The sequence below is a fragment of the Hyaena hyaena genome, unplaced genomic scaffold, assembly GCF_003009895.1.
Source record: "Hyaena hyaena isolate Hyena2069 unplaced genomic scaffold, ASM300989v1 scaffold_274, whole genome shotgun sequence".
NCBI lineage: Eukaryota > Metazoa > Chordata > Mammalia > Carnivora > Hyaenidae > Hyaena > Hyaena hyaena.
In genome coordinates, this window is record NW_024080907.1 from 1,577,557 (window position 1) to 1,600,776 (window position 23,220).

The window sequence follows — 23,220 nt, forward strand, 5'->3', positions numbered from 1 at the left end:
GAATTAGTGATTTTGTATCTTCTGGGTAAATACCAAGTAGTGTGATTACTGGATCATAGATAGGGTAGTTCTGTTTTTAACTTTCTGAGGAACCTCCATACTGTTTTCCACAGTGGCTGCACCAGTTTGCATTCTACCAACAGTGAAAAAGAGCTCCTCTTTCTCCGCATCCTTGCCAACACCTATTGGTCCTTGTGTTGTTGATTTTAGTTATTCTGACGGGTGTGAGGTGATATGTCATCATGGTTTTGATTTGCATATCCCTGATTATGAATGATGTTCAGTATCTTTTCATGAGTCTGTACATCTTACCAATTTATAAAAATGAAAAAAAAGGAAAGCAGACAACTTGACCCATCTCCAAAAAGTGCATGCTCTTGGACCCACTAACTCTGCTTCTAATATATCTTTAAAAAATTAATTACATAAGCAAAAATTTAGTTTGAAAGATATCAATCGTAGCACTATTTATAATGGCAAAAAGATGAAATTTAACCTACAGGTCCAATAACAGGAGACAAGTTTGCTAAATTGCAATAGATTCTAACAATGAGATGCAATTAAGCTTTAAACAGTAATGTGGATATGTACTGGAAAATGTCTCATAAAAGTACTCACTTTATTTTTTTAAAATATTCACTTTATTTTTTTTATTTTTATTTTTTTAATATTTTTATTTATTTCTAGGAGAGAGAGAGAGAGAGACAGTGTGAGCAGGGGAGGGTCAGAGAGAGAGGGAGACACAGACTCTGAAACAGGCTCCAGGCTCTGAGCTGGCAGTCAGCACAGAGCCAGAAGCGGGGCTCGAACCCACAAACCGCGAGATCATGACCCAAGTGAAAGTCGGACGCTTAACCGACTAAGCCACCCAGGTGCCCCTTAAATATTCACTTTAGAAAAGAGATTATAAAGTATGATTGTATGAGCTTATTTTTGTTTTTAACAAACCACATATAAACCTATAGGGAAAAAGACCATGATATATCCCAAAATGTTTATAGAGATCTCAGTCTCTGTTTCCTGAAACACAAAATGGGATTACCACTGATGCCCAACTCATATGGGCCCGTGAAATTGAAATTAGATGGTATTATACAGATTAGCATGCATTAGCATGCACGCTCTCAGAGAATGTTGAGTGAGGCTCACAGTGATCTCTCTGGAAGGAATTTGGTCTTTCCCTAGAATGACAGATGAAACCTCTAATTCAAGGAGAAGAGATTCCTTCCAACATCTCTCAGTTACAAGTGCCAGATTCCAAACTCTAGGCTTCAACACTGTCTGCTGTCACAGCCCAGATGCCCTGTGTCTCCCCCTACCTGCTGTGATGCCCAGGGGTTCCCAAACCTCAGGCTTCTGGCCAGCCCCTGGTGGTTGAGGTAGAGCTGTCCACCCTGCAGGGGGATGGGCCCCTCAAATGTACCCCTCACAGCCCTGCCTGCACTCCACACCCCCAGCCCAGGAAAGAACTCAGTGAAGGCCAGCTGCACACACAACGAACACACTCAGCCTCCTTCCAAGATGCCCCAACAGCGCTCCTCTCCCTCTGGAAGTCTGGCCCTTGCTCTGCAGACTGCAGTCTGGGGACAGGGCAGTGGTGCTGACAGTGCTGACCCACTTCCCCACAGGGCAAGCGACCCACGCCCCTCTGAGAAGGAAGCCAAAAACAACTAATTCCTGCCATACCAGGACGAAAAAAAAAAACAACAAAAAACCCACCCAAACCAAATATGCCACTATGTCCTGCCCTAGAAGCAGGCTGGTACTTTTATTTTCAAACTCTAATAAGTTCCCAGGTGAGAGCAGATGAGCTTGGGATTGAAATGACCGAAAGACGACAGAAGGGAAAAAAAAAAAAAAGAAAATACTCAAGAAGTGAGGAGAAGAGAATTTGCAGATCATAATTCTCACAGCTGTTCAATGTTTTGTTTTGTTTTTTTATGTTTTTACTTTCCACAGCCTGTTCACCACTTAGCGCCTAGCTAACTGGGGCCATTTTTCTCCATTGCCAGGCCAATCTCCTACTGGTAGCCGGAGGGCAAGCCTGTCCAGGGCATGGACTGTGACCTCCCTGGTGATGGGCTGCAAGCAAGAGGGGAAAGGGCAGGACTCGTGGCTTTTCAGAGAAATGGAGAGTCATTCCTCCCTGACATGTTACCACACTGAGCTAGCGCTGGAGAACAGGAAGTGACACAGGCCTGAGGGGAGAGGCAGCCGTTTGCCACGAACAGTCCTCTGAGAGGAGGACAACGATGCCGCCGTGGCTTGTGGGGCTGAACTGAGTAAGCTTGAGATGTTGAAAGTGCAGGCCCTGAAGCTCCTGCATGCCCATCAAAGCATGATTACCTAGGGCCAAAGTTCTAGAACACCAGCAAGGAGACACCCTGAGCTTTACTGCAAGGCTCTCATGCTCAGTCGCTCCCCGCACCACCACCCCCTCCCCGCTACTAAACAAGTCACCTCCATTTCTCCTGGGGCTTCTCTTTGGACTTCTCCTTTACCTGGAAGGCGCCTCTTCTATTTATCTGCAGACGGTTCCTCCTTAAGTTCAGGTTCACCTCCAAGCTAACCTGCAGAAGCTCCTAACTAGCTCCATTCACTTCACTCTCTGCAGCAGAGTAGTTCAATCCCCAAGTACCTTTTGGGCATCAGGGATGATGCCAAAAGCTGGAGAGCCGAGTTCAAATGCTGGCCCGATCACAGTGGTGTAACCTGAGGTGAGTCAGTTCTGCCTGAGCTCTGGGATTCTGCCCTCCATACCTTTCACCTACTTTGGTAACAGCACCCTGATTTTCCTTTGAGGAACCATTCCTACAACTCAGTCCACCAGATTCAGGTGGAGAAATCACACCCCTGGCACCAACCCAGAGTCCTGGATGCTGGTCACTGCAGCTGATTCCAGGGTAGGCATGACACTGAGCCAGGTCAATGAGGCACTCTCTCCTCCTGAGGTTGTAAGTGCTATGTCCAGAACCACGTAAACCCGGAGGTGCTAAGACATCAACACATGGAGCCCCTGGATCCAGCTATGCCTGATGCCACCTACCTCTGAGGACTTTCTAGTTACATGGGGTCATAAGTTTCCAGTGCCTCCCTCCTTTTTGTTGTCGCTCTTCCAGCTAGTTGGAGTTACGTTTTTGTCATTACAACCCTAAGCCTGGTTGTATGGAAACTGGTCCCCAGAAGCATGATGACGTCAGAGGGTACAATTTCTGAAGTGCAAGCCTGGCTGAATTCAGGTCAGATACGAGAGTGAGGGCTGACTATCTCACAATTAAGAAACCGGGGCCCTAGATACACAGCAGCAGTAATGCCTATTGAAATACAGCCTATTTTGTCTTGAGGTGAAGGCTGGAGCTTCACGGCCTCGGGTAGAAGGTTTCCAGATATTAGCCTATGTTGGGTACTTCCCAGGGTCCACAGCAAGGCCTATGAAAAGGGCAAGGTTTACTCCAGCAATCCCTCTGGATGGTGCAGCTTTGCCAGGGGCCCTTTTTGCCTGTGGACAACAATCCAAGGTGGCTGACGGTCAAGTCAGAAAATCAGGGTTGGAAATTTTCTGCTCCTGGAGACGGGGAGACCAGACCGTATCAAGAGCTAAGGTGGGGGCCTGGGAAAGGCCTGATCTCCCCCCAGGGTCTCACAAGGACCCTATGCTGGGGCTCTCATGTGCTGCTACAGAGCCAGATGCAGCTTGGGGGCAAGAGGTGTGAGCACCCCTCAGCCCAGCCCATCGCTTACCCATTAAACTGAAGCCTGTGGGCTGCGAGGGGCCCTGAGGCCTGCTGTAGAGACAGAAACTTCTAGGTATGGCTCTAGAGCCAAGGGCTCTGAGTCAACGAAATCTCTAGCTCTAGTTTCTTACCCATGGAGATGATCTGATGCCAAATGTCCAAAGGCTTATTATGAAGTTGCTCTGGAGAGCCTTAGAGCCAGACAGACCCCAAACCTGGAAAACAAGGCCTCAGACCACTTAACTCGTAAAGCGATCCCAGGTGTGTTACCACCATTTGGAAGTGGGCTGCTAAGGAGCTGCAGCCCCAGAGGGTACTTTGCAAATAAATGCCCCACTCAGGCGTCAAGGCAGAGAATAGCACTGGGAACAGCCGATGGCTGGGGCGGCCAGGCCAGGCACAAAGTCCAATCTCCTGCCCATAACAGGCTGCAGAAATAAGCTACAGACTAGCCACCTCTGGGGTAGTTGCCATTTCCTGATTTTTCCAAACCGTAGGCTCCACTAACACTGTGGCCTGTCGATTCAGGGACTGGACAGGAGAGAGTGGCCCCAGGTAGCTTGTGACTCATCAGTCTGGCCATAGCTACTGCCTGCTTAGCTCCTCCTCCAGAGAAGCTGCTTCTCCCGGAGCCACATCACACCAGAAGCAGGCTTTGCTCACTTGACTGCTACTCCCTCAAGGGAAGGGACCCCAACTGTTCATCTTGGCAACCCTGGCAGGTGCCTGCTGAATCAGCTGCTGGGAAATCCTACTTCCTCCTGTAAGACATAGGGCCAGGGACCTTGAGGGGTACAACGGCCAGGGGCCAGATGCCTGGCAGGAGGAACATACTGACTTCTAACTGGGGAGACTGGGTCAAGGTCCAAATGAGGTTGAAGGAGAAACAGAATGCTATAGGCTGCAGCTATAAGCAAGGGAAGCCTTCTGGTGGAAGAGACACCTGAACTGTGCCTGCAGGGAGTGTCAGGGCTATCTCTGTGCGTAGTAAATACAAAAGGGGCATGTTGGGCAAAAGCAGTGGCTCAAAAAAAGTAAAGGGACAGACCTCTATATATCACGTTGGACACCAGGAGGGGACCTCATTCAGCGGGAATGTGAGTGGCTCCAGGAAGGGACAAGAGGGAAAGAATACTGGGGTTGCAGAAGGAATGACCACCTGTCCCCCAAGGGCTTCAAGTTCAGAGGGAAGACAGGGCTGGGAGCCACGAGCAGGCAGGATCAAACAAGCAGGCCCTGCCTAGGGCTTCATGAGGGTGAGTGGCACTGCAGACAGGCCTTCTGAGAAGGGCTTGAAACCAAATTATTCTAGATTTTAAAAAGAAATTTTTTTTACGTTTATTTATTTGTTTTGAGACAGTGTGCATGTGAGTGCTTGCATGCAAGTGGGGGAGGGGCAGCGAGAAAGAAGGAGAGAGAGATGGGGTTTGATCCCATGACAGTGAGATTATGACCTGAGCCAATATCACTGACTGAGCCATCCAAGTACCCCTGGGTTGTTTTTTTAATACAAAGTAAATGGAAGATGTTCCCTTGAAACAAACCAAGATGGTGGAGGGGCAACACCATCAAAAATAGATGGCTACCATCCGTACCTGGAATGGGCTGGGAACATTTCCCTTCCCAAGGCTTTTGCCTGGTCTGACGAGCTTGGCCAGGGGGCGGTGGGCTGGCAGAAGTCACACGGGAGCCACTGCAGGGCCTAGGGAACAGGGTGGGAGCAGACAGACTTCCCACTCCAGACCAGGTAACCGATGTTGACATATAAAAGGTAGTCTTCTGAACAACTTGCCCACCAACACCGCTGCCTGGGCTGCTTCCACACTAAGTAGACCCATGGGACAGTGATGCAGGGCTTCACCGGTGGCTGCAGCTCCTGGGCAACCCAGGGCTGATGGAAGCCAGGAGAGGGTAAAGCTTCCCATCTTCCCAAGGCCCAGTTAGCCCCACCGTGGGCTCCTCTCAGGAAGAGAATGACAGTGCACACAGGCATCGTTCCTCCTGGCTGGCCCCTGGGTTCTGCAGTAACTGGCAGGAAACTCTCCTTTCTCCAGGCTCCATGCACTACACTCTCATCTGTGTGAACCTGTCCCGGAGGTAACTGCAATCTGCTCCCCAGGGGAGGTCCTCTGTCACAGGCAGGATACAAGCTTGAGAGACAACCACCTGGCCATCAAACTAAGCTCTGCTTCTTACAGGTTGCATGACCTTGGGCAAGCCTCAGTTTCTTCATGCAGAGAGTAGGCATACCAATTAATCCCCACCTTATAGAGTAGGGGTGAAGATGAATCCCCTTACAGAAGCTGGCAGGTCACGTAACCCCCATGCAGTGTACACACATATGCAAGTATGTTTCTGCATTTCAGGCAAGAGAAACCCAAGACCGCTGCAGGAGCCCCTTCTCTCAAGCTCCTCGGTTGGTGTCTAGAGCCCTCCCTGAGAATCAGAAAGCATTTTTTGGTCTCATCCACATCCCCTTAACTTCAGAGGAAGGCCTAGTCCTTGTGAGTGATGCCTCAGAAGGACACATCTCCAGGTCCCTCTGCCCTGAAGGAGAAAGTGGATGAGTTGAGTGTACTTTTATGTCTTTGGGGGCTGGTGGTGAAGAGACCCCAAGTCTGCTCCTGACTCCTCTAACAAGACCAGGAGCTCCATGTTGGAGATACCCATACATGCACCCCCACTGAGCCTCCAGGCCCATGACACATGTCCTCAGGCACCCCCGTGACACAGGGTCCCATCTTCCTCCCTCCAGCCAGGTGTGCTGAGAAAATTCCCTGCCCCAATGGCACCAAGTGGACCCATGAAGCAGAACCCAGTGCAAAACAGTAAAGAAACTGTGATGTAATGGCCTGGCCAGGCAGTGCTTGCGAGTAGGGAAGGCAGATTCCTGGGGGTGGGTGGCTACCTGGAGACAGGGCCTAAAGCTACAAGACTGCCTCGGGTGGAACATTCTAGTTCAAACAAAGCTGACTACTGTCATGGGTAAGTTGCTCCACTTCCATCAGTCTTGGCTTCCTCTGTATGGACTGAATGTTTGTGTCTTCCCCCAGCTCACATGCCATACGTAGCCCTAACCCCAGTGTGATGGTATTTGGAGATGGTGCCTTCGGGAGGTAGTCAGGGTTAGATGAGGTCACGAGGGTGGGGACTCGTGACGGGACTGATGACTTTATAAAAAGAGGAGATAAAGAGATGAAAGAAAAGCCATGTGAAGGCACAGTGAGAAGGTGGCCATCTGCAACCCAAGCAGAGCGCCCTCACAGATAACAACACTGCTAGGACCTCAATCTTGGATTTCCCAGCCTCCAGAACTCTGAGAAATCAATTTCTGCTGTTTGAGCCACTCAATTTATGGTATTTTGCTATGGTAGCCCAGCAGATTAAGACAACCCCATGTCCAGCCATCCCCATCCCTTCTCTCTGCATGGGGAGACCCACCAGGTACCCTCCAAACCCAGGAAAATCAACATCATGCACACCCTGGGGGCCTCATGCATGATCTCAAGCACACACAGGGTCAGGTGAAACTCAGCATGCCGAGCAACAGGCAGGACACAGGCACTGCAACAGAACAGAACGGACAAGCAGAGAGGGGGCAGGCAGGTGGGAGGCCACGTGCAGTCAGCGAAGGGTGGGGAGCTAGCACAGGCCACGACCGAGCAGCCCACGCCGGTGGCGCTCGGCTCCTTACCTCCCCTGCAGGACCTCTGACCACCAGGACTGTGTTCCCCCAAGAAGCTGGAGGCGTGCTGGAAAGAGTAGAGAGCAGAAGACAGGGAGCAGTAGGTAGAGCCAGGTCTACAGGAAAAAGTGCTAGAAAGGGTCCCCAAGGAAGGGTGTTAGGTTTGGGGAGTCCATGTCAGAGTGCTGATTTTCAAAAGGCCCAAAAGACCTAAATACTAAATGAAAAACACCCCCAAGACCGGCCTACGCTGGGGCACAAAGGGACGAGAGCCAAGGGAAAAGACCCCACATACTGGGTCATCCCAGATGGCCACCTGCCCTCCCGCATGCTGGTGTTGCATCTGGCCTGCTTGACAACCTCGGCAGACTTCCTGGGAGGATGTGAATAGTCCCTCAAAGGGAGAGGGACCCAGGGGTGGACAAATAGCCCTCAAGAAACCCAGGAGCCAGGGTCAAAGGAGGTCATGCTCTGCACAGATGTCAGTCAATCTCCTGGGATCCACAGAGTGGAAGTTCCAGCCCTGGTTCCACCATAAATCTCTGGGCAACTCTGGGTGAGGTACATATCCTCTCTGGGCCTCAGTTTCCCCATATACAAGATGGAGAGAATATCCCTATCTATAACAGAGAAGAACGTGACAAACACTCTACCATCTCAGACATCCAATCTCCATATGGCCATAAGCATGTCTAGACTTTTCTCTGGGGGCTGGTTTGTGCTGGAATAAGCCAAACGTGTAAGATTCCTGACAACAATCTGGGGGGGGGAGGGGGTAGGGGAGGTGCTCCTGGGACACCTCACTGCCACCAAGAGCCATCTCTCAGGCTTGTGACCCCAGGGTTCATGGATCCAGGGAAGAAGAAGCCTGAAGCACAAGGTCTGGGGTCAGGCTTTTACTAACATGTAACCCCTTCAGGGTCAGTTCAATGGCACTAAACAGTGCCCCAGGCGAGCCACCATTCACAGCTCCATATCATGGAATTTCTACACCCCCAACCCTGTGTGCCTGGGCCCTCACCAGAACACCCCTCACGCTGGGAACTGGTTCTGACCTGCCCATCACTGATCTCTGTGCCTCTCACGGGTGCCCAACAAATACCTGAGGAGGGACAGGCTGCTCTATGTATACCACAGAACCCCTGACCTATAATAGCCAGTGTCGGTTCCCAGCACCAGCCTGACGACAGGATGGCAGTTTTTAAGCCTTTCTCAATGTCATGACCCAGCGGATTGCTCTTGGCTACAGTAACCCTGTGAGGGCAGGTATTATATAACTCTGTTTCGTACAGAAGTCAACCGAGGCCAGGAAAGGTGAAGTGGTAATTTGCCCAGGGGCATGCAGTTGGGCGGCTAGTTATCGACAGAGCCAAGGTGAGAACCTGAGTCTCCTGACATCTGGCCTGGTGGCTGCGGTCAGTCAGCATGCACTGGTGCATCTGGTTGCCAATGGTGTCCACCTCGCTGGTCAGCGCCTGGACGCTACTAGGGGTCATATATCTTGGACACTGACCTTGCAGGCCAACTGTGAATATAGCATCTGCTCTCCTACAGCCACCACCTGCTCCTGGCACCTGGGGGCCAGAGTGTAAGGAGCTAAACATGGTGGAGGGGAGCCGTGGCTTGTGTCCTCTAGCGCCCCAGCTGCATCCACACCCACCTTTGATGACAAAGGCCTCTGCCAGCAGCCGCATCTGATACAGTGGCTTGTTCTCCATGGACATGTCATCAATCCCAGCCCGTGCATACATGCTGATGGCATCTCGGTACGAGCCCTCCAAGTAATGCAGCTTGCCCTGGATCAGCATGGCCTCACACAGGTACTGTGGCTAAAAGGACAAAAAATACTTTAGCAGGCTTCTGCCTCAAAGCTCCCACCCCATCCCCACCCCCACCACGTACCCTGAGATGAACCCCCACCCCCTCCCACTGAGCCAAAACGACTTGCCTAAGACTCTCCTCAGAACTCCCCTCTTCTCCAGGAAGCCTTCCCTGGCCCTCAATACAGGTGACGTTCCCCTTTTCTCCACACCTGCAGTCTGTGGGCTACACTAGGGCTCTCACTGAAATCCTTACACGAGTGCGCACTTATTTCATGTGTGTGTCCTATGCCCCCAACCAGCCCCCAGGCTGTTTGCAGACTGGGCTCTGTCTTCTCTCTCCTGAAGCCCCAGAGGCTTTGACCTAAGGCTGGCACTCAGGAATTCAGGCATTTGTTCTCAAAACAAGGAGGGAGTCACGGACCCAGCCAAATTTTGGGGGACCTAAAGCTCACATAACTGGGGCGTCCTCTTTACAGGCACATCTGTACAAACATACAATGAGGGGAAAGGCCTTGGAAAGAGGCCGTGCAGGTAAGGGGCCAGCAGCTGAAGCCCTAGCCCCAACAGCGAGACCTCTGTGGCAAGAAGGGCCCTGTCAGCAGTGGGACAGGAAGGCAGGAAAGCCACGGCCTGCTGGGCCACCGTCCTCGGCTCAAGTGCAGAATCAAGTGCCTGAATTCAAGCTGGTTGGTTTTCTTCCCTTTCTCTCTCTAGTACTGCTAATGCCCAAATCTTCAACCCCATACAAGGACTCTTGGGGCCTCCCTCAGGAGGTCTGCTCAGCTCTGCCCCAAAGTTCTGTTCTTGGAGAATGTGCCCAGCTCCGCTCCAAGATCTCCCACTTTCTGTGGCCATTTGCTCTAGCCCTCTGCCTCCATCTCTGTGCTCAGCAGGTCGACCACCCCTTTGGGCCAGGCTCTTGGCACTGCCCTTACTACCCAGCAGCAGCTCTGTCCACAAAGCTCCTTGGAGATGCAGTGCCGGCCCCCACCTCGGGCCTATGTGCTACCCCTGCTTCCCTTCAGAGAGATCGGAGTCTGGGGAACCTGTAGCCCCAGGGAAAGCCTCCACCACTCTCTACCACCTACTGCCCTCTCAGAAGCCAACTAAGAGATATGGAGCACAGCAAAGCCAAGTTCTCCTTCCGCACTGGTGTTTTGGTCACTGTAAATAATTTTCCCCTTGCCTTTGCTCACACAGCTTCCTCTCTAGAACAGTCTATCTGGATCCTCTTCCATCCTTTGGGAACTTCCTCCAGGCCCAGCTCTTTCTAGAAGCCTCCCTGAGTACCAGAGGGCTCCTTCCTGAACTTCTAGAGTGCCTACACCAAGCAGACCTACTCAGCCCAAATATGCCCGACATTTTCCATTTCCAGCTATCAGTTAATTCTCCAAGGCTGAATTTTCTTTTTTTTTTTTTTATGTTTTTTTATTTATTTCTGAGAGAGAGACAGCGTGAGCAGGGGAGGGTCAGAGAGAGGGGGAGATACAGAATCTGAAACAGGCTCCAGGCTCTGAGCTAGCCGTCAGCACAGAGCCTGACACGAGGCTCGAACCCACCAGCCGTGAGATCATGACCTAAGCTGAAGCAGGACGCCCAACCGACTGATCCATCCAGGCACCCCAAGGCTGAATTTTCAAGTGTATCTGCTAGTCACCCCAAAGAGGCCACCCACTCCCTATGCCAGGGCCACAGATGACACACTCCAGAGCTTCGGAGCCCATGGTCCCTCCTAGTTGGCCAAAGATTCTGCCGTTCCCCATGTTGGTTTTGAGCCACAGGCACATTTTCTCATTGCTTGGGCTTATTTTCACCACGGGTGAGGGCGAGATAATAACTAACATCCACCCTCGCCTCCCATCAGAGCAATGCCAACAGCATCAGAGCAGTGTGATTCCAGAAAAGAGCTTTGAACTTTTCTTTGGAAAGGAGCTAGATAAATACAGAGCATGAGTCATTATCTTTCTTTTAATATTTATTTACTTGTTTGTTTGTTTATTTAAAGAGAAAGAGAGAGTGTGAGCAGGAGAGGGGCAGAGGAAGAGAGAGAATCTTAAAACAATTTTTTTAAATGTTTGTTTATTTTTGAAAGACAGAGAGACAGAGTGCTTGCAGGGGAGGGGCAGAGAGAGAGAGGGAGATACAGAGTCTGAAGCAGGGTCCAGGCCCTGAGCAGTCAGCACAGAACCTGACATGGGGCTCAAACCCACAAACTGTGAGATCATGACCTGAGCTAAAGTCAGACGCTCAACTGACTGAGCCACCCAGGTGCCCCAGAAGAGAGAGAATCTTAAGCAGGGTCCCCGCTAAGTATGGAGCCCAACACGGGGCTCGATCCCCCAACTCTGGGATCATGACCTAAGCCAAAATCAAGAGTCGGACACTTAACCGACTGATCCACCCAGGTAGCCCACAAACTACTTTTAATATTTCATTTTGCCTAATCAACATCAAGTTTTTTGCTCTGGCCTAGATAATGTTGACTATCTCAGTGTTATTGGTGGCTATGGATGTCTTTAGAGCATGGTAAAATTTGTTCTTCCTAAGTGTGATTTGGCATACAAACAGTTTTCATAATAATACACATGGATGCTATTCAGCCAGTGCAGAGAATGAAATATTGGCATGGGGAAAGCTCTAAGTGAAAGTTCTTGTCAAATATGGGTCCAAGGACTGTGGTGAGAACCGATACGTGTGCACATGTGTTTGCTAATGCACAGAGAAAGCGTGTGGGACGTGACACCAAATGGTGACCAGCACTCAGCTCTGGGGAGGAGTGGAGGTGGGCTGGCAAACAAAAACTTTTACTTATTAGTCAAACTACTTGCTTATTTAATGGCTTTTTAACAGTGAGCCTGAGTCATTTTTTACTTTCGAAACAATTTTTAAATATTTAATGGAGTCTGGCAAAGGAAGTAATTCAAAGGGGTCTTGGTGGGGAAAGCCTGGGGCCCCTTTGACTGGCAGATGAAGAACAAGAGGGTCCAAGAGGTCAGATGACATGCCTCGGGTCAAACAGCTGGTTCACTGCAACACGAAGGCTCCCAGAGCCTCCTGAGAGCATAATCCCTGCTGAGGAATCTAAGGACAAGATGCTTAAACTTCCAGGATACTTTCCCTACAGAAAAAGCCCCACCCTTCTTGCCCTAGTTTTTCAGTCCCTGCTCACTGGCCCCAAAGTCCCTCTATCACCTCATTTCACACCATTCCCTTGTGCTCCTGCTAAGTGACATACTTGAATGAAAATCATATAAGAGAAACCATTAAAGTGTACGCTGCTTCCTTCTTGGAATGTCATATCCTATGATATGATATGTCAATATCCTCCCCCCCTTCCAGGTCTGGACCCCCCACCCCCTGTAAAGAGTCTGATTCTAACGCCACCATCATCCTGGGTTGACTCCCCACCTCACCCCAGGGAGTATCCCCCTTGAACTTGCCTCCTCATGTACACTAATCCTGTGGCATGTGTCATAGTCCACCTAGGACAATTTGCCAGTAAGACTTATTTTCCTGGGGCACCTGGGGGGCTCAGTCGGTTAAGGGTCTGACTTCAGCTTAGGTGATCTCACGGTTTGTGAGGTCGAGGCCTGTCTAGGGCTCTCTGCTGTCAGCGCAGAGCCTGCTTCAGATGCTCTGTCTCCCTCTTTCTGTCTCTCCCCTGCTCACTCTCTCTTTCTCTCTCTCTCTCTCTCTCTCTCTCTCTGAAAAGTAAATAAACATTAAAAAAAAAAAAAAGACTTATTTTCCCAGTAAACCTGCAGCCTCCTCCCTGAGGGCAGGGTCCATGTTGAATCAGTCCATCTTTACTGCCCACAGAGTATAAAGCCTTGCACAGAGTTGGTCGCCATAAAGTGTTTAAGTCAGAAAGTATATTACTTTGGAGCATCTCTTGAAAAATCACCTACTCTTTGGGTCTCTAATGACATACCCATACCTCTATTATAGCTCAGGATACACTGTAATCTAGAACAGTCTCAAGCTTTAATGTGCACATGAATCACCAGGAGAACTTGTTAAAACAAAGATTCTGATCCAGATTTTGCATTCCCCAGATAATGCCCATACTGTAGGTGGGTGGACCATGCTTTAAGCAGCAAAGGCTGGAGAGAGCTGACTTCGCTTCCCTCTATACCTCGCCTCAGTGCCTTTTATACAGTAGGTGTTCAATAAATGCACAGACTTAAACTGGTTTGCCTTGTTACCAAGTACTTCTGTCGCTAGCCAACTTCGCATTTTTGCCTGTCTCCAACTAGATCACGGGCTCACTGAGGTCTTATTTCCTTGAGATCCCTAAGGGGTCCAAAGGACCTGCCACATACGAGGTCAACTAAGTACTGTTTAATAGCAATATGACTTAAGCCACATGTATAATTTGACTTTTTCTAGTGAAATTTTCTATCACATTAAAAAATGTAAAAATAGAAGATATTAATTTTATTAAAAAATTTTTAATGTTTATTTATTTTTGAGAGAGAGAGAAAGAGACAGAGTGTGAGTGATGGAGATGCTAGAGAGGGAAACACAGAATCTGAAGCTGGCTCCAGGCTCCAAGCCATTAGCTGTTATCACAGATCCCGACGTGGAGCTCGAACTCACAAATCATGAGATCATGACCTGAGCTGAAGTCAGGTGCCTAACCGGCTGAGCCACCAGGTGCCCCAGTGACATTAATTTTAATAAGATACTTTATTTAACACAATTTATCCAAAATATTATCATCTGAACATGTAAGCAATATAAAGAATTAATGACATTTTACATTCTTTGTTTTGTGCTAAGTCTTCAAATTCCAGTATATGTTTTACACTTGGATAGCACAGCTCAGTTTGGACTAGCCCCGTTCTTTTTTTTTTTTTTTTTTTAATTTTTTTGTAATGTTTTGAGAGACAGAGAGAGTGTGAGCAGGGACAGGCAGAGAGAGGAGACACAGAATGCGAAGCAGGCTCCAGGCTCCGAGGTGTCAACACAGACCCCAACGTGAGGCAGACCCCAACGTGAGGCTCGAACCCACAAACTTCAGGATCATGACCTGGGCCAAAGTTGGATGCTCAACTGACTGAGCCACCCAGGTGCCCCTGGACTAGCCCCATTTCAAGGGCTCAAGAACCACATGAACAGTACAAAGCCCACCCTTAAGGGAGACTTGCTGCTTAAGTGACCAAATGACCCTGGAAGAGGGCTTGAGAGAAGAGAGAAGGGGAGGCCCCAGACACACGGGGCCAGCTACTTACAGACAGCCTCCCGTGGTTAAGGATACTACTCAGGTAGCTTCTGGCTTCATTCATCTTTGGCTCATTCTTCTCTGGCAAAGGGATGGAGTCTTTTATCTTCGTGTGGTTCTCCTTTAAACACTGCTCCAGCAGGGCCTCGGCCAGCAGCAGCTTCCCAAAGTCATCTGAAAAACACAGCAGTGACCCCCTGCAACTGGTACCTGTCCTTGTACCCAGCCAGCCACCCCTGCCCCAGCACACAAAGAGCCCAGGTCTGAGAAAATAAATAAAGACACTGTTTTCATAAAGTTAAACAGCCTTTAAAGAAAAAACAGAGGCACACGGGCACAATACAAATTGCCCCTTTGGGTTTATTTTCTGTAGTTTAGTGGTTGGGGAGGAAAAGTTTCCAAGACTTGGGGCAAACTCCCAGAATTTCAGAATTTAAAATGAAGGACAAAGTCACACCCACGTCCAATTGTGGGTAATGAGTTCTTTTTTTTTTTTTTTTTAATATTTTTATTTATTTCTAGGAGAGAGGGAGAGAGAGACAGCGTGAGCAGGGGAGGGTCAGAGAGAGAGGGAGTCACAGACTGAAACAGGCTGCAGGCTCTGAGCTGGCAGTCAGCACAGAGCCCGACGCGGGGCTCGAACCCACGAACGGCGAGATCATGACCGAAGCGAAAGTCGGACGCTTAACCGACTAAGCCACCCAGGCGCCCCGTGGGTAACGAGTTCTTAAACTGAGAAGAAATTACCCCAAATAACAGAAGAGGAAAAATATATGATGTGGCTTAATGCATTTTCATGAGCTCCTAATTTCCATGTAACCAGAAAACCATGGTTTTTCCATTTTTAAGGTATTTTAACGTAACCAGGGATAACCTAGCAACAAGAGCAAAGAGTTAGCCAGGAAGCAGATGTACCCGTGTAGCAGGGCAAATCCTTGGACGTGTTTAGCTCTGGCACTTTCTGGAGTTCTCTCACATATGTTAACCCATCGTCAGACCTCACCAGCTGGCAAGGGAATTCATACTGTTTGGTTCAATCTGCCATCTCCCCATGCAGCACTGAACACTCTAGGATTGTGACCCTCTTGCCACCACAGAGAGGAGACCCGGGGAACGGGCGGGTCCCAGTGCTCAGCATGGGGGCTTAGCGGTTGAGTGTGGTTTCACCATCAGCATCAGGTGGCTGTGCTTGGTGTGACTGATTCACTGCCCCTCGCCTGCACCCAGGGCGAGGACCAGGCCCACCACTCAACACAGGCACCCATTAAATAGCTACTGGGTGAACCAGACCCTCCCCACTACTGCATGAGGAAGCCGCCAGGCTCAGAGAGTTATACGCCAACCCAAAATGCCTCCAGGAAGGTCTGCTTGGTTCCAAGCCTTCGCAGAGCTCTTTCTACTGCCAGGATGGCATTTTTAGACCCACTCGGGAATGCCACTCACTGCTTACTCTCAGGACCACTGCAGTTTGCTCACAACTCAAAGCCACGGACCCAGGATTGCGGGCCTCTGAAGAGCTTTTCCCGCCCAAGGGGACACCCTGAAAGCCCAGATTCCAGGGAACAGCCATACAAGCGTTTTCCTCTGAGGGTACCAGAGCCTCTTAGTGATCCTTAGGTATCGACCTCAGGATTTCCAAATTAACATTCAGAGGAACTGGCCAAGACAGTACCTAGTTCAAACTCCGTTCCATCACTGGTAGAGCAGGAGTCGGCAGGACCTCTATAAAGGGCAATTTGATGACACACATGAAAATTATTTTTGTGCAACCCACTGATTCCACAATCCCACCCCTACAGAGATCTTGGTGTGTGTGTAAAATGACTGACTTATAAGGTGATTTCTACAGTGTTATTTATAACAGCAGAAAATCAGAGATAACGTTTATGTCCACTGACATGAGGCTGATTAAATAAAGCATGGGCCTTCCATAAAAGGGGACACCACGCTGCCATGAAAAGAAATGAGGACGCTCTGTGCTGTGAATGAATGAACTCCATGATACATCAGTAAGAAAGCAGAGCGTGCACAGTGGTCAGAAATGTGACAGTAGACCAAAATGTGCCTTTATGTATGAAAACGTGACAGGATACATATCTGATGGCCTTTCTGGCTTATAGGGAAGGTGCCGGAGATGGAGAGAGGCCTTTCATTCTTTACTTTTTGGTCCCTTTGGAAGGTTGAGCCATGTGAATATCTTATCTAGTCAAAAATAAAATTTAAATCGTTAGAGAAAGATAAATATCATATGATTTCACTCATATGTGGAATTTAAGAAACACAACAGATGAACATAGGGGAAGGGAAGGAAAAATAAGATAAAAACAGACACGGAGGCAAACCATAAGAGATGCCTAAATACAGAGAACAAATTGAGTGTTGCTGGAGGGATGTGGAGGGGGCTAAATGGGCGATGGGCAATAAGGAGGGCACTTGTTGGGATGAGCACTAGGTGTTGTATGTAAGTGATAAATCACTAAATTCTACTCTTGAAACCATTGTTACGCTACATTTTAATAACCTGTATTTAAATGAAATTTAAAAAAATTAAAAAAAATTTTTTTGTTATGTTTTATTTATTTCTAGGAGAGAGAGAGAGAGAGAGAGACAGCGTGAGCAGGGAGGGTCAGAGAGAGAGGGAGTCACAGACTGAAACAGGCTCCAGGCTCAGAGCTGGCAGTCAGCACAGAGCCCAACGCGGGGCTCAAACCCACGAACCAAGAGATCATGACCTAAGCGAAAGTCGGACGCTTAACCGACTAAGCCACCCAGGCACCCCTTAAAAAAATTTAAAAAAAGAACAAATGTATCAATATTGATTCATTAATTGTGACAAATCTACCATACTAACATATAATAACAGGGAAAATGGGTCTGGGTTATTATGAATTTTCTATACTATTTTCACAATTTTTCTATAATCCGAAACGGTTTTAAAATTTAAAAAGTTTACTTAAAAAATAAAACAAAATAAAATTTAAATCAACTCAATGGGGCGCCTGGGTGGCTTAGTCACTTGAACATCTGACTCAGGTCACAATCTGGAGTTTGTGGGTTCGAGCCCTGCATCTGGCTCTGTGCTGACAGCTCAGAGGCTGGAGCCTCCTTCAGATTCTGTGTCTCTCTCTCTCTCTTTCTGCACCGCACCTCCCCCTCCCCCTCGCCCCGTTCATGCTCTGTCTCTCAAAAAAATAACAAAACCAAAACCAAAAAATAACACATTAAAATTTAAATCAAGATGAAAGGCAATCTTCTCAATTTCTCAGTATCAGTTAGGAGGAGGGGCAGGCTATATAGTGGATGCCTGAGCTGTGGGCCACTGGGCAAGTTGCTCTTCCCTTCCAACCTGTTTTGCACCTGTTAAACCAGAGGTAGGTTTAGGAACCTGCTCCTTCTGAAGGAACTGAGTCGCTCCCGGACTGGTCCTTGGCTCTCCACAGTCAGAGTGCACTTGCAGCTCCCACCAGGCCCCGCCTCCGCCACCCAGCTGCCTGCCTGGAGCTCCCCAAGGGACTCATTGGCTCTGTTGTTCCTTTCGTGCCCAGAGATTCCTTCCCAGCAACCCTTAATCTGGAAATACTCCCCAGGGCACAACACCTCCCCTCTGGGAGGTGGGAGTGTCTTCTGGATACCTGCTGCTCAGAGTGAGGTCAGGGGACTAGCATGGGTCTGTGTTTGTCACCCAATCCTGGGGACATGAGTTCAGTTTTGAAACATTGATAATAATGTGACAAAATAATTCTGAATCTGTTGAATTGAATAATTAAAAAAAAAAAGAAAAAAGAAAAAGCCCCCTGTCGGGCTCTGTGCTGGTGGCTCAGAGCCTGGAGTCAGCTTCGGATTCTGTGTCTCCCTCTCTCTTTGCAACCCCCCCAACTCTGTCTCCCAAAAATAAATAAACATTTAAAAAAATGGGAGGTAGCAGTTTGCGTATCTTATGAAAGTATCAGAGCACAAAAAAAAATGGGAGTTAAAAAAAAAAACAACCCAAAACATGAAAGTAATCCTTCACCTCAGGTAGCTTGAGAACCAGAACGCCTTTTACTGCATGAGGGAGACCAATATTTGTTGACGGCCTCCTGAGTGCCAAGTACTTTATTATACGGTAGCATTTAATCTGCACAGCCCTAAAAGGTAGATACTACTCCCATTTTATAGATGATAATATAGATATGCAATATTGCCATGGTCACAGCCCACAATAATAACACAACATTGCACAACACAGCCACAGAACAGTCTGTCTCTCCTGCATCCCGGGCACAGCAGAGCTTCTGGTAGTTTAGAAATAAAAGACAGTCGGGGAGCCTGGGTGGCTTAGTCGGTTAAGCATCCGACTTTCGCTTAGGTCATGATCTCGCGGTTTGTGGGTTCAAGCCCCGCATCGGGCTCTGTGCTGACTGCCAGCTCGGGGCCTGGAGCCTATTTCACAGTCTGTATCTCCCTCTCTCTCTGACCCTCCCCTGCTCACGCTGTCTCTCTGTTTCTCTCCTAGAAATAAATAAAAAAATTTTAAAAAAAATTAAAAAAAAAAAAAGAAATAAAAGACAGTCTAAGGGCTATAAATAGTAGGTTCAAAGGTAATAGCAATTCCAAGTAGTAGGATAAGGATTGTTCTCATCTCATACACCTGTGAGTTTTTGACTGTTCTTTTTTTTTAATTTTTAAAAAATGGGTTTATTCATTTTTGAGAGAGCATGAGTAGGGGAGGGGCAGTGGCAGGGGGTAGGGGTGGGGACAGAGGATCAGAAGCAGGCTCCAGGCTCTGAGCTGACAGCAGCGAGACCAATGTGGGGCTCAAATTCACAAACCATGAGATCATGACCGGAGTCAAAGTTGGACACTCAACAGACTGAGCCACCCAGATGTCCCCGAACTGTTCTATAAACTAACACTTAAGGTCCTTCTCCAGCCTTTTTGCCCCACCTCTTGATCCCACCCAAGGTCTTTGGTTTTTTTTAGTAGACACAGTAGGTGTTGGGCACTGAACTTTATTTTCTTCCTTGCCCACATCTCTTCCCTCTCTACTCTGCCTCTCTTCCCTTTCTCCTATCCATCCCACCATTCCCAACTGGCCAATCTGTGGGACTGAAGGCTATTTTAGAATGAAAAGTTCTGGATTTTCAGTTGTTAAATAAGAACCCAGATAGACTAGGGGCTTTCCTGTCCTTCCTTCTCCGAAGGCAAAACATGGCTTTTTATCATCTTCTGGTCTGAAACCTACTCCCTATTCTGATGTGGGTGAAGTATTTCAATTTCTCCCCTCCCAGAGGCATTAGGAAGACCTTCCTGACAGTGACACAGATTCTAGCAGCCCAGCCCAGCCCCCTGCCCTGGGCAGAGACCCCCACTTAATGGTCCCTCAGTCTGCCCACCAACCTGGTTTTGAAGGCCTCTGGTAGCTAGCTTCCCGTCTGCTCCCACCCTTCTCCAGGCCTCTTTCAGGGCGCTAGGCCACAGGGACCCACTTCAAGGATACCTGCCCCTTCCCCAGAAACCACATTTGCAGGGCAGTGCCTCCTCCCCACAGCCTGCCAGCCTGCAGACAGGAAGCCTGGGTCCGGCCAGGCAGGCCATTCCCCACTAAGTCAAATGGGGACACAGTGGTAGCTGCAGCTGCTCACCACACAGGACCATGGAGGGCTGGGAACTTCTAACCACAGCGAGAGGGGGAAGAGGCCAAGACCAGTGAGAGGCCACCTGCCTCAAACACACCCCCTCTAACTCCAACTGAAGAAATGCTCAGAATAATCTCCAGTTCAGAAAAAAAAAAAAAAAAAAGATGGGGGTGCCTACGGATTATGAGACTCTAGACGGATGGATAGATAGAGGGGCAGTCGTGATAAAGTAAGCACAGCTTAAGAATATCAGAATCTTGTGGTGGGTATACAGGTGTTCACCGAAACATTCTTTTAATTTGGCTGTTATATTTGAAATTTTCATAATAAAATATTGAGGGGGAAAAAAAGGGACACTCGAGCCGTTAACCAAATACAATGTGTAGCCTTATTTGGATCCTGATTCTAGCAAATGAACTGTAAAGTTAAATCATTAGATCTTGGTGGGGGGAGTTGTGATAATGGTATGGTGGTTTTGCTTTTCAAAAGAGCTCTTCTTCGGCAAAAAAAGAAAGGATCATATGATTGATTACATTAAAATAGAAAGCTGCAAAAAAACAACAAAAAAAATGAAATTTCAACCTATTAATCTAAACCATCATCCTATCTCACACCAAATCATCCTGTCCATGACATTCTAAGAGACTTCCTAAAATCCTGATTTATCTCTAGAATTCCTTTTGTGTAGCAGACATCTAATCTTAATTAAGAGAAATGATTTTTCCCCCATTTTTTTAGGCTCCCATGCTGTCTCCTGATAGTCACAACTTCTTCTTCTTTTTTTTTTTTTTTTAAGTAAGTTTGTAAAATATTTATTTATTTTTGAAAGAGAGACATAGCACAAGCCAGGGAGGGGAAGAGAGAGAGAGGGAGACACAGAATCCGAAGCAGGCTCCAGGCTGTGAGCTGTCAGGACAGCCCCAACCAGGACAGCTGGAACCACGAGATTATGACCTGAGCCAAAGTCAGATGCTCCAATGATTGAGCCACTCAGGCACCCCTCCACTTCTTTATGTATGTGCTTACACACCACAGTAAATAAATTAAAAAAAAAAAAAAAAGAAACAAGAGTTCTTATTAATAAGTACCTACTATGATATTCAGTGTGGGGAAGACATCGGTTGGGGTAGTTCATGAGTTCATGATCACTGAGGCTGGTTAATGGATACATGGGATCCATTCTTCAGCTTTTTTGATGTTTTGGAAATTTTTCATAATATTCTTTTCTTTTTCTTTGACCACTTGGATGGGCTCTTTGTTTTTACATGAACAAACTCCAGCACAGCCAGCTACACTCTGGGGTTCCCCTGCTCCATCCTGGCCCAACCTAAACCGGATGTGAGTTTGAAAGAAAATGTACAAACAGTGGCAGCCACCTTCCCCCTGATAGTGGGTGGTGGGGAGCAGCCTCCCCTGATAGGAGAGGGGCCCCTCTGCCTGAGATTCTTCTGACCCTTCACTCCCACCAGATTCTACAAAGGCCCCCACAGCCAGTCTTCCCCTGCTGCCCCCAGGACTGAAGTAGATGCTCTGGGAGCAATTTTTTGTTTCTGTAGGAAACCTTGCAGAGATAGCCGGGCTCAGGCCCTCAGTCGATAAAATGGGATGCAACTGGGGTTTGCCTCCCCCTCCATACATTCCCTCCCTCTCCCAAAAGAAGTAACTGTTGAAGCTTCTGGTCACTGATGGTACGAGTGTAACAGGCCAAGTAGGACATTAAGAATCTCTCTCCTGGGCTGGAGGGGGGCAGTGCCTATACCACTCTAAAAAAACAGGCCCTCAATCCCTTGAGTGACCAAGGAACCCTGCAGAGGGAAAACCAGAAAAAGCAGACAATCCAAAAATTGCTCTACACTTGGGTTTTAGGACTCCTCTGTTTTCCTAGTGTGCACCTGTGTGTGCGCCTGCCTGGGTGTTGGGACAGTGTATCCAGATTTAACAGGGGGAGAGAAATCACTCATAGAACCAAACCCCAATGCCTGCCTCAGTCTCCCTCCTTTTGTCCCCATGGTGAAGCCAAGCCAGGCCCTTGAACCCAGCCCCCACCTTCCCTAGCAGTAGACTTGGTGGCAGGAACTTAGGCTTTCACACAGGCTCTGCCACATACACATTACATGACCTTTCTGGGCCTTGGGGTCCCTATGTGTAAAATGGAGACAATAACTCCTTCTCTACCCACAAGGTTGTTGATAAGAATTAAAAAAAAATAGGGAAAGCACTTTATAACCATACTATACCACTTATAAATTATGTGATACCAGTGTTTCCCAATAATGCCTCATAGAATATGGTCAAGGCAAGTTTGAGAAATGTGCTATTTATACTCCAACCTTGGCTTATACATCACAGGCAGGTGAGCATATTAAAGGCTCTGAAAAGTCCTACAGTGGAAGGAAAAAAAAAAAGTCTGTATAACAATATTGAATCTATTAGGTCCAATTTCTTTAATTTTCGGCTCCCTAAACTTGTTCCTCTTGAGATACCAATTATCAATTACATAACCTTCTTGAGACCTCCACATAGCAGTTTAAGAAACTGGACTCAAGGGGCGCCTAGGTGGTTCAGTCCATTAAAGGCCTGACTTCGGCTCAGGTCATGATCTCACAGTTCATGGGATCGAGCCCCGCATCGGGCACTGTGCTGACATCTCAGAGCCTGGAGCCTGCTTTGAATTGTCTCCCTCTCTGTCTGCCCCCTCCCCCACTTCTATGTCTCTCTGCCTCTCAAAAATAAATAAATGTTAAAAAAAAAAAAACCTTTTTTAAAAAAGAAACTGGACTCGAGGAGGTTGGGTTCCTATCTTGGTCCAGCATGTTTCTCTGTGGGGCCCACTTTACTCATATTCCCATAACTCACCCAGGCCCCAGTGCCCTCTGTGTAGGTCCATATCCACTCCCACTCTTGGAAGCCCCACCCCACCACATCGCCCCATGCGGGGGCAGAAGAAAACCTGCAATTTCTCTATTCTGCCCTGGAAGAGCAGGGCCCACCAGCTCCTCCCATACATGCACCTATTGCTCTGGTCAGTCCCCTCACTGCTGAGCCCACACCCATCTCAAAGCCTCAACCTGACCGTCCGTCCGTGTCACCTGGGCCTCTCAGTGTCCTTCTATCCTTCCTCCTTGATGGGCAAACG

General features: G+C 48.3%; 1 protein-coding gene across 1 annotated transcript in view; it reads right to left on the reverse strand.

Annotated features, from left to right (window-relative positions):
• Nucleotides 1-23,220, reverse strand: part of TTC7A (tetratricopeptide repeat domain 7A) — a 119,775-nt gene that overhangs the window by 95,060 nt on the left and 1,495 nt on the right. The window contains exons 2-3 of the mRNA XM_039245938.1: nucleotides 14,477-14,640; nucleotides 9,080-9,248 (exon numbers count right to left, since the gene is read on the reverse strand). Of these exons, the coding sequence (XP_039101869.1) occupies nucleotides 9,080-9,248; nucleotides 14,477-14,640 (333 nt within the window). The remainder of the gene's footprint in view (nucleotides 1-9,079; nucleotides 9,249-14,476; nucleotides 14,641-23,220) is intronic.